Here is a 12279-nt window from a genome sequence, read left to right on the forward strand (position 1 = left end):
TAAGGAGGATCAAAGGAAATGGACAGCATGTGACTTAAATATGAGTGTCTGAGCAAAGGATCTGAATACTTATGACCATGTGATATTTCAGTTTTTCTTTAATACATTTTCAAAAATTTCTACATTTCTGGGTTTTTTTTTCTGTCAAGATGGGGTGCAGAGTGTACATTAATGAGAAAAAAAATGAACTTTTTTCAATTTACGAAATGGTTGCAATGAAACAGAGTGAAAAATTTAAAGGGGTCTGAATACATTCCGTACCCAGTGTCTACTGATTTATGCTCAGGCTTTTCTTTTTTCTAATACATAGTTGGCCGGAGTCTGCCGGAGAGAGACATTGCTAGTTAGTCACTCTCCTGGCTGCGCTATGAAAGTTAACACCTCCCTTTCCACTAACAGTTCTATAAATAATGTCTTCATCTGCCCCTCACTTATTAATCCTTTCTACCTCCTACTCTTGGTTGTTTTCCTCACCTTTTTCTATCACTTGAGATAATTTAGGTTGCCTTCTGCCCATTGCCCTTTGTGCTTTACCTTCATTTTATGAGCCATTAACATGGAGCACTATAAGGGAATATATGATGTGTTATAACTCTAATTACGCACATCTACTAGTGATTTATCTCTCTGGTACATATTTAATTTTAGCCCTCATTAACTTTACACCAACACTCTTTATCAAATTTACTATACTTTTCTATGCCCGGAGACTATCAGCCAGCGGAAATCCCTTGGTTGTTGATCGCGAGCATCAATCTTATTTTCACCCTTTCACTTTTTTCTTAATGCAAATAACCATTTATTTTGACAGTTTTAATTTTAATCTGTATATGTTACTTTTAGAGAAGAACATTATAATGTATGTGTTTGGATAATTTTGTAAGTGCTATCTTTAAAAAACAAACAAACAAACAAAAACTTGAGTTAAATACCTTATAAAAATCCCTTAGCTCCTGTGATTCTGCTTTTGTTTCCCTGTCATCTTTTCAATTCATTGTATTTCTTAAAATCCTCTCTGCACAGGGTAGCACGGTGGCTCAGTGGTTAGCACTGCAGTCTTACTGAACTGGGGTCCTGGGTTCAAATCCCACCAAGGACAACAGCTGCAAGGAGTTTGTATGTTCTATCCATACTTGTGTAAGTTTCCTCCGTGTTCTCCGGTTTCCTCCCACACTCCAAAGACAAACTGAAAGTGAATTTAGATTGTGAGCCCCAATGGGGACAGTGTCGCTGATGTATGTAAAGCGCTATATAAGTGAATAAATATAAATACTGTAGAATAGAGGGATTTTTAATTCTATGCTTTATAGCTCGTTTCCAGTATTACTGGCTACTTGTATTCTGAGTGGCCAGTTAAGTAGGCAACCGCTGCTTTTAGTCTCTGAGCTTTAAAGTCTGAAAACGCTGCTCTGTAGCTGACTGGATCTGCTCAGCTTCAGTTCTCCTGCGCTACGTCAATGCTAAAGAAATGCATTTAAAAATTGAGATGCTTAGCACATAAAAAAGTCCTGTTTTATGTGAGCCCAGAAGCCAGCTTGTGGCATATCTCTTTATGCTGGATACCTACCTAAAGTGCCTCTATCCGAGCTGAAAAAGTCTACAATTTTATGGGCGGCAGGAACCTGCTAATAGGAAATTATAAAATTGCCTTAAACTGGTGGGAAAGGAGTGTTCAGTCAGAATGCTTGATCCTATAATAAAAAAAAAAAACAAAACAAAACCTGATGGCACTTCCTAACTGGGTGCTGGGTTCACATAAAACTGGCATTATTTGTCTAAGTGTCTCAATTTTTTAATTTATTTCCATAGCAGCAATGTATGTCCAAATTTCTGTATTCACTGTTTGCATGCCTTTTAGCATTTCAGAATTTAGCTGTTTTTGTTTCATGCTCAGTTTGCACCTGTTCACACTTGTCTGTTGGGAAGTGTCATCAGTTTTTTTCATTTTGGATTATAGGGTCATGCCTTCTGACTGAACACTCCTTTCCCACTGGCTTAAGTCGATTTTTAATGTCCTATTAACAAGTTCCTGCCCGCCCATCAAATTGTAGTCTTTTTCAGCCTGGATAGGGGCACTTTAGGTGATCGAGGCACTTTAGGTAGGGACTCAGCATAAAGAGAAACAACTTGGCGATACCATCTGGGCTCACATAAAACTGGCCTTGTTTACGCACCGTGTCTCAATTGTTTTTATTTCCTTAGCAGTAAAGCATGTCCTAATTCCTGTATTCAGTCCTATGCTAAAGAGGCAAAGCTGCCTCTTGCCAGTTTGGACCAGCGGCGCCGCCATGCTGAAGATCCAAAGGGCTATTCTTCAGGAGTGTTTTTGAAGACAGAGAATAACACTCATCTAACAGTGAATCTGTTAGTGACCCGATAGGACACTGGGATCTGTAACTTTTCCTTAGCATCTTCTAGGCTAATTTGTAACCAATTGAAACTTTAAAGGGGTAGTCTCAAGTTGAAAATGGGATAGTGGAGTCTGACTGCTGAGCCTCCAGCGATCCCCACAACTGGATCTCTGAAAACACCCATGTAAATGAAACTGTGGTCAGTCATACACACTACCGCTCCATTCCTTACTAATAGAAGCACACAAGATTGCCAAATGATGGCAGTGCGAATGGTCAAACTGCTCTATTCACACAGATCTCTTCGGAGCCCTTGTTCTTGACATCATTGAAATCCCCAGACACATAAAAGTTGTAACCTACCCCAAAAATAGGGAATAACTTACAAATTTGAGAATACTTCTCGAATGCATAAGTGACTTCACTGGCAGACAAAACAAGTAAACTTTATCTTTAGCCATCTTGTGATACATTAAGGGTACCTTCACACTTAGCGATGCAGCAGCGATCCGACCAGCGATCTGACCTGGTCAGGATCGCTGCTGCATCGCTACATGGTCGCTGGTGAGCTGTCAAACAGGCAGATCTCACCAGCGACCAGTGAACAGCCCCCAGCCAGCAGCGACGTGCAAGCGACGCTGCGCTTGCACGGAGCTGCCGTCTGGAAGCTGCGGAGACTGGTAACTAAGGTAAACATCGGGTATGGTTACCCGATGTTTACATTAGTTACCAGCGCACAGCTGTGTGTGCAGGGAGCAGGGAGCCGCGCACACTGAGCGCTGGCTCCTTGCTCTCCTACCATAGCTACAGTACACATCGGGTTAATTAACCCGATGTGTACAGCAGCTACATGTTCAGAGAGCAGGGAGCCGCGCACACTGCTTAGCGCTGGCTCCTTGCTCTCCTAGCTGCTGTACACATCGAGTTAATTAACCCGATGTGTACAGCAGCTACATGTGCAGAGAGCCGGAGCCGGCAGCACAGGCAGCGTGAGAGCTGCAGAGGCTCGTAACTAAGGTAAATATCGGGTAACCACCTTGGTTACCCGATGTTTATCTTGGATACAGCTTACCTCAGCTGTCAGATTGCCGGCTCCTGCTCCCTGCTCGCTTCATTTGTCGCTCTCTCGCTGTCACACACAGCGATCTGTGTGTCACAGCGGGAGAGCGGCTTTGAAGAAAACGAACCAGGGCTGTGTGTAACGAGCAGCGATCTCGCAGCAGGGGCCAGATCGCTGCTCATTGTCACACACAGCGAGATCGCTAATGAGGTCACTGCTGCGTCACAAAAAGCGTGACTCAGCAGCGATCTCGGCAGCGAGCTCGCTGTGTGTGAAGCACCCCTAAGGCTGCAGAAGCTAAATTTGTTACAGATTCTGATTAGACCTGAAGGTCCCCAATACATGACTGAAAACAGAAGACCTTGAGCAGTTTGTGTGTTTGCCAGTGATTTAACTTGACATTGACTTAACTTGCGTTATGTACTTAATAGATTCTTTGTCTACGAAGGGTAACTGCACATTGGCAGCATTTTTCTCCAATAGTGTAGATTATTGAAACTTTTTTTGTATGTGGATCCAAATTGCATCTTCACCTTCAGGAGAAGGGAGTCGTTTCAATTTATTTTATTTGCTTTAAAGATATCCTGAATTATTTGCAGCATGAAATCAGCGAGTAGCTAGAAACCTCTTCTATTGTTTCATGTTTGCACGATAGTACCGAGCAACATCTGTAGATTTTAACCTCCACATTCACGCTGAGAACATCCAACCTCTCAAAATTGCTTTATGGAATTCCGTTGTGTTGACGTTAAATAACCTATAAAAGATAGATTGTGACCATACAGGAAACTCTCCTAATACCACTGAATGGTCACAAGTCTCTTAACTTTTTTTTTTTACCATAAAGTGTAATTTAAAGCAGTGTTGTAATATTTTTTGGCATGTTTATTGATGATTTTCCTTTGTCTTTTGCAGCTTCATACCTTAGAATTCCCTCCAAAGAAACTTTTTGGAAACAAAGATGAGAGAGTCATTGCTGAGCGCAGATCTCTGCTGGAGGTAAGTGTTCTGTAAGACGCAAGTCAGGATTAGAGGGTTAAACTGGATGAAGTATAAGGCTATGTGCCCACGCTGCGGATTTTGCGCGGATTTTGCCGCGGATTTGCCGCGGATTTACAGCGGATTTTCCAAAAATCTGCAGCAGCGGCACTTCCAAGCCATTTCAATGGCATTTTGGAAATGCTGTGTCCATGCTGCGGATTTTTCCGCGGCGGATTTTGATCCGGAAAATCTGCAGCATGTCAATTATTGTTGCGGATTTTGGTGCGGGTTTTGGGTATAGAATGGGGGGAAAAAAAAAAATCCGCATCAAAATCCACGGCAAATTTGCAGTAATCCGCGGTAAATCCGCGGCAAAAATAAGGTGCGGATTTGCCGCGAAAGTCGCGGATTTTCATGCAGAAAAATCCGCAGGTACATTCTACCGTGGACACATAGCCTTAACGTGTTACTTCTCCCAGAAAGTACATCTTATATTAACTTCAAACTGTTGTGCACAGGATAGGTTTCCTTCGAAGAACAGAACATTAGTTATTATAGCCTCAAATTAATTAAAAAGTAATTTATTTAGTAATGGCAAAATATAAATGTATCCCAAAGGATCCTAAGCAGCATTTTTATCAGTTCAATGCATCTAAATTAGAATGATAATCAACTGATATTCCTGATTAAAAATATCTTACTGTTTTGTGCGTAAAGCTCCCATGCAAATGGTCTCAAAGTTTATGGACTACAAGCAAACTTTGTGCACTTTGAGCCAACAGTCCTCTTTTAATCCCTTATGTCATCCCAAAGGCAAGTGTTAAGGTACCGTCACACCAAGCGACGCTCCAGCGATCCCACCAGCAACCTGATTTGGCAGGGATCGCTGGAGCGTCGCTACACGGGTTGCTGGGGAGCTGTCAAACAGGCAGATCTCACCAGTGACCAGCCCCCAGCCAGCAGCGACGCGTGGAAGCGATGCTGTGCTTGGTAACTAAGGTCAATATCGGGTAACCAACCCGATATTTACCTTGGTTACCAGCGCACACCGCTTAGCACTGGCTCCCTGCACTCCTAGCCAGAGTACACATCGGGTTAATTACCCGATGTGTAGTCTGGCTATGTGTGCAGGGAGCCGGCACTGACAGCGTGAGAGCGGCGGACGCTGGAAACGAAGGTAAATATCGGGTAACCAAGGAAAGGGCTTCTTGGTTATCCGATATTTACATTGGTTACCAGCGTCCGCAGAAGCCGGCTCACTGCACATTCAGTTGTTGCTCTCTCGCTGTCACACACAGCAATGTGTGCTTCACAGCGGGAGAGCAACAACTAAAAATGGTTCAGGACATTCAGCAACAACCAACGACCTCACAGAAGGGGCCAGGTTGTTGCTGGATGTCACACACAGCAACATCGCTAGCAACATCGCTGTTGCGTCACAAAAGTCGTGCTTCAGCAGCAATGTTGCTAGCGATGTTGCTTAGTGAGACGTGGCCTTTAGCTGATCATTCAGTAGACAGATGTCCATTTACATGAGTGCTTGGCCTGACCAAGCATCGATATGTTTTCAATGGGTAGAAAAGAAAGCAGCTACCAAACTCCTCTAAAAGAGTTCTGAAATTAAAAGGATCAGTCACTGAAATTCTAACTGTGTGATCATTCTTTTCCCCCAACATCAAATGTCAGAGAAGAGTTTGGAGACCCCCATAAACATCATGTGGTTGGCCGATACCACTAATTTTAGAGGGCTTGTCTGGTCTAAAATGACAAGTTTGTAGTCTTTGTATGTGACTTCAAACTTGTGAATCCTCACATCACATGCACTGTGCAAACTCTCAGCTAGAATCCAACTAGATGGACGTAACCTCACTCAATGCAAGTGTATTTAGCGTGGCTGTGACCATCAAGTCGGATTCTGACCGGGACTATCGTATACTCGCGGCCACTTGACCGCCGTTCCCAGCTTAGACACAGGAGAGTCGACACAGCACACAGTGCATGCAAAGTGAGGATTTAGAAGATTGAAGTCAAATAGAGTGACTGCAGACTTGTCATTTTATATTGGACAACCTCTTTATAGGGGTTGTCCAATATAAATGTTGTCTCAACATCACGAGAGCCCCGGGAACGCAAACTGCGGCACATCTGGAACAGCCCGGTATGGAAGGTGGTGAGTATAGGTCTTTTTATTTTTATTTGGGGGAAAAATGTAAAATCAGAGAGGTTTGTCCTAGTAGTGGACAGTCCTTTTAATCCTTTCAAGCTTTCACCTGCAGTACTGGTCATCAGCCTTCTATTACAGCTCAGCGAATCAATTGACAGGACACTAATCCATGACTGGTTGAAAGCCCTGCGAACCACTTCCTATCTACCAGCATCCTGAACTCCTCTTTTGTTTTGCTGGCCTGGCGTCACCATTGTAACAGTACGGAAATGCAAGATTGCACCATGCCAGTTAATCTAAAGAAAAGTCTATCGAGCAGAATATAGTGTAAACCTATTAACCTAGTTAGCAGTCAAAGTCAACAGCACGGTTGGAGGCTGATGACTAGGTTGGCTGTTGACTGTGGACTAAAGGGTGCTTTACACGCTACGACATCGCTAATGATATATCGTCGGGGTCATGTCGTTACTGACGCACATCTGGCGCCGTTAGCGTCATCGCAGTGTGTGACACCAAGGAGCGACGATCAACGAGCGCAAAAACGTGAAAAACTGTTGCTCATTGACACGTTGCTGCTTTTCCAAATATCATTGCTGCTGCAGGTACGATGTTGTTCGTCATTCCTGCGGCAGCACACATCGCTATGTGTGACACCGCAGAAACGACGAACATCTCCTTACCTGCGTCCACCGGCAATGAGGAAGGAAGGAGGTGGGCGGCATGTTCCGGCCGCTCATCTACGCCCCTCCTCTGCTATTGGACGGCTGCCGTGTGACGTCGCTGTGACGACACACAAACCGCCCCCTTAGAAAGGAGGCGGATCGCCGGTCACGACGTCGCAGGGAAGGTAAGTCCGTGTGACGGGTGTTAGCGATGTTGTGCGCCATGGGCAGCCATTTGCCCGTGACGCACAACCGACGGGGGCGGGTACGCTCGCTAGCGATATCGCTACTGATATCGCAGCGTGTAAAGTACCCTTTACACTATACTATCTTTATTTAAGCTAGTAGTAACTAGAGCCTTAAAGGGAACCTGTTAGGAACTTTAGGGTCATCAACCCAATTGAATTGCTTGATAATGTAGTAAAGGACAAATTCAAACATACCTGACAACAAATGGAAAACTCATCACTGACCAAATCAACTTTGAAAGCCTCAAGGTTGGTTTTATTACCAACTAGTGCACAGATTCTCTGCAGTATTTGGTTTTATTGATGTCAGTTCAGCGCAGCAGATGTTGACTAGACACCAGTTGAGCCCTTTTGATGGACAATTCCAGGGAATTATGCAGAGGAATCGCTCTAATTTGCATTCAGGGTTGATTTCTCTGCCTGAAATATTTATTTACATCCAATATGGTTCAGTTGAACTGGTTTGTCGCTACTTTACCCAGGAATGTAATTGGTTTGATAGGCCTTAAACTCTGGACAAATTCCCTTTAAATTCAGATCCTGGTTTTCTTCAAAGGGTTTTTGAAACACTCATTGCTTTAGGCACATAAATATGTAAAAGCAAAACAGCTAATTTATGTTCTATACCTTCTGCAAAAAAAAAAAAATTCTATATTTTGGTTTGTCAGACTGTCACAATATGTCAGAAGCCTCAATCGATTTCGACTCACATGACCACCCTGAGTGACTTCCAGTACACTATTAATCCCTGTAATAAATGAGGTTGCTGACATTTTATGAACTGCATGATTATATGTTCTCGCTCCGCCATAACCCACAATGTGCAGCCACGAACGCGTTAGTCATATTTTATTTCCAGGTGCTGTAATGTATCACTGACTATGTTTGGACCAGGTTTTTTCTCTAAGGCTTTCTGTAATTGTATGTTCTACCTAAATCATGAAATCAATATATTTCCGTGTAGGTGAACACGGTACAGAGAGAAAATTCACTTTCATGGTCAACTCAACACAGGTCAAAAGAAATGGCAGAGCTTTAAAGTTTGGCAAAGTGACGGAAGAACTCCCACAGTGTAACTTTGAAAGGGAAACATTATGTGAAATTACATTTGTGACATAACAAAGGAACATCTCACTTTGATCTATTCTCTCTGTCCATCTCCTGTTAATACAGAGACAAGAAAATCAATTTAGATCCTACCAGTCTCTCGTTTAATGTCTTCCTTGTAAACTATTCCGACACTGATTTGTTTTTAATTCACCAACCTGAGGTGTTGACTTGTATATCCCCAGCAATGAATCTTTGTTTATGCTCTATCACAGTATGATATATCTTTACACATTTCTGCCATCGGCGTAATACTTTTTATTCTTTTTTATTTTTTATTTTTTTGTTTACACTGACACAGTGAACACATTGCCGTTTTTTTTTTTTTTGTTTTTTTTTTATGTCAGACAGGTTGAATTACAGCAAAATATACCCCACCAAAAAAAAAAGACAATTGACGGGAACTAAATTGACATAAGTCACTACAAACATTGTAAATGTCACGCGAGGCGCTGAAATGAATATTAGATAGGAACAGAATTTACAAGACTGTTATCTTGAAGGAGAATGTGTTGTGGAGTTTATATGTTATTTTTTGTTATTTACTATGGTGCCGAGCCAGAGTTTATGTAGAACATAATTACAATGTCAGAGGCAAATAATAGTTCTGTTTGTTTGCTACAAGAGGAAGTTTACTTTACAATATATACTCTCTTGTAAAGAGCCAGATGACAGACATATCATCTGTAGGATGAAAAAAAAATTAGATTTCACAGGCATGATTTCCAATGATCAAACATTAGACTGGCTGACATTAGATTGTGTGCAGAAGAGGAATAGAGAAGCCACCAGGTGACAGAAGGATTAGCGGCTTTTCCGGTACAAAGTAGTTTCCGACGCATTTGCTCTTCTGTACTTCGCCAAGAAAAGAGTCAGCGCTAGTATGGCCACCGGTCCACTCACTGCCGGTGAGACCCCAGTCTGAATGGGGAACCGTTCCACTATGTCTCTCCTTTTAAATTGTTTAAAGGAGTAGTCGCATATGGGGCACACATCAATGTAAAGCCATAAAGAAGGCTTTTCTCAAATACCTTGTGTAGTCACTTGTGCCTCTGAGCGGTGCTATTGCAGTCCGCTCATTCCCATCATGTGACCCTCGTGCTCTGTGACCTTTGAGATCCGGTGATGGCGGGTCAACTGGAAGTTGACATGACATTACCGAGGCGGGACCCAGTGTCCCTGAGTAACTGGGCAGTGGGCTGAGTTTCACTGCTTGTGACAGACCAGAATCTCACGTGCTCTCTCCTTCGCTGCAGACCATCACAAGCAGAAGCAGTGCTGGGCTGTGATGAGCAGGGAAACTCCGCCCATAGCGCAGTCACTCAGAGACTGAGACCTGCCTCAGTGATGTTGGGTCAACTGGAAGCTGAAATGACATCACCGGATCTTAGAGGTCACAGAGCCTAGGGGTCAAGTGATGGGAATGAGTGGACTGCAATATTGCCGCTCAGAAGTTGAATGTACTACACAAGGTATTTGAGAAAAGCCGCCTTTATATTCTGCACATCGATGTGTGGCCACTGCTGTGTAGTGGACCACCTCTTTAATAAATATCTGAAGACATGGCAAGGTTATACTCGCCAGTCCTATCATTATATGCCAACTGTCTAACATCCAAATATTATAAGAACTGTAATATGGCACCTATAGTTTAAAAACTAGACTCGAGCTCCTTATGCCTCAAATTTAACAAGAAGGTATAGAGAGGATGGGTTTTTTTGCCTCCAATTAAAAGGGTGTAATGGTCTTCTAGATATTTTACCCTAAAAAGCCTTAGAAGAGGTTGTACTGCTGCACCATAAAGTGTACCTACGACTTCATGTAGCTATGTTACAGGTCTTTTACAAATGACTCTACTCTGCGTGATGAGGCCTGAGCTTACTAGACTCAATTATGCATACTCTATTCAGCCAAATGTGCAGCATTTATTTAAAAAGGACCTTTTTTCAATTTTTGGCTTATTACCCTGGCCACATCATGGAATAGTGGCTGCTGAGCTGATCAGAATGTTTTTTTGTTTTTTTCATTACTCACCTACATTGCAACTATATTAAATTTGAAGGTTTACATAATAATTTATACTAAGGTCAAGGAGGCATTATGAGTAGTGATGACGAGCACTGAAATGCTCAAGTGTTCTTTACTCGAGTCAAGCAGATTGGACGCTTGACACAAGTAATGAGTATAATGGAAGTTAATGATTAGACAGTTCGGTTCTATGCCCACATACAGCCAGCCAAATATAGAGCATTTCCGAGAGAGGGAAGGCGGTGTTTTTTGGAGGTTTTTTGTTTTTGTTTTTACACAGTTAATCTGGTTAAAGTTTGTTTTACCCTCAATGAGAGACATTCAGAGACTGCAAGTGGCTCTCCCTAGGTTGCTGGCCCCCATCATTCCCTGAAGGGAGCTGGTTCTTTGTGTTGCATCTTTCATGAACAACACATCCGAGCAACCCAATGCTAGCTCGAGCAGTGGTGAGCATGCCCACCCATCATTAGTTATGAGAGATTTGACTTGGGACCTAGACTTATTCCCCTGCATTATGTTGACTAATCATATTTAAGATGCGTCATGTATTGGAAAAAAACAGCACACCCTTAGAGAAGCTTAGAAAAGGCATTATCTGTGTGAGAGATGTAATGAGACACATCCCTGCTCTCCTCTCTAATGGCACCTAATGTACTAATTAGTGGGGAAGGGGCATACAGCAGATCTGTGTGTTTTTACAAACACCTTTAGCATCTTCCATTTCAAGGCACTGTTAGGCTGCTTTCACACATCTGTTTTTTCCTGTGCGGCACAATCCGGCACTTTGCAGGAAAAACGCAACCATTTTTTTTTTTGCTGCCGGTTGCGTTTTTGCTGCATAGACTTTAATTAGTGCTGCATGGGCTTGCGTTCCGTCCGGTTTTTGCCTCATGCGGCAGATTTAGCCGATGCGGCAAAAAAAAAAAACGCATTGCGCCGCATCCAACCGATGCGGCGCATTTTTCAATGCATGCCTATGGACGCCGGATGCGGCGCGATGCGGCAAAAACCGCATCCGGCCGCCGCATGCAGTTTTTGCCACTGCGCATGCTCAGTAGCATGCCACAAGCGGCAAAAACCGGACGGGCCGCATTTAAACAACTTATGCAAAGGATGCGGCTTTTTCGCCGCATCCGTTGCATAGGTTTTAGAGCCGGACTGGCCGGCTCTGCACCTACCGGATGTGTGAAAGCAGCCTTAGCTTTACTTCCCCTCCTCCTACTCAAACTGCCAGGGGATAAGTGCTGTTAAAGGTGTTTGTGATGCTACACAGCTCTGCTGTACTCTATACAGTACATACAGAGATCATGAAGGGAGCGGGGCTGTGTGATTACTTATCTAATACAGGAAAGGTCTGCTCAAAGTCTCTCCAGAGAGATGTTATTTTCTTTCCTCGTGTCACTCCTCCTACTTATGTTTGGCTAACATCCTGCAGAAGGGAAAAGTGCATGCACCCCGAGATGAATTTCTTATACCCCTTTGGGTTTAACATAAATTAGCACCTGAACTTTACATGCTAATATCACTGCAATGGAGACGAGACTAGAAATAAAAAAGAACTATGCTTTACTGTACTCTCCAGTCACTTGTGGCCAGTTTAACATGCTAAAACTGTTTAAGAGACCTCTTTAAATGGAGAGAGGGGTATAGGATGGTGCCAGACAATTTAGTAACTAAT

The 12279-nt window shown here is 43.0% G+C and overlaps 1 protein-coding gene across 2 annotated transcripts in view; it reads left to right on the forward strand.

Moving 5' to 3' along the window:
* KIF16B (kinesin family member 16B) overlaps nt 1-12279 on the forward strand; it is a 499368-nt gene that overhangs the window by 425514 nt on the left and 61575 nt on the right. For both annotated transcript variants that reach the window (XM_075339277.1, XM_075339278.1), the window contains one exon: nt 4327-4410. In XM_075339277.1, the coding sequence (XP_075195392.1) occupies nt 4327-4410 (84 nt within the window). The remainder of the gene's footprint in view (nt 1-4326; nt 4411-12279) is intronic.

Source organism: Anomaloglossus baeobatrachus, chromosome 3 (assembly GCF_048569485.1).
Source record: "Anomaloglossus baeobatrachus isolate aAnoBae1 chromosome 3, aAnoBae1.hap1, whole genome shotgun sequence".
NCBI classification, from domain to species: Eukaryota; Metazoa; Chordata; class Amphibia; order Anura; family Aromobatidae; genus Anomaloglossus; species Anomaloglossus baeobatrachus.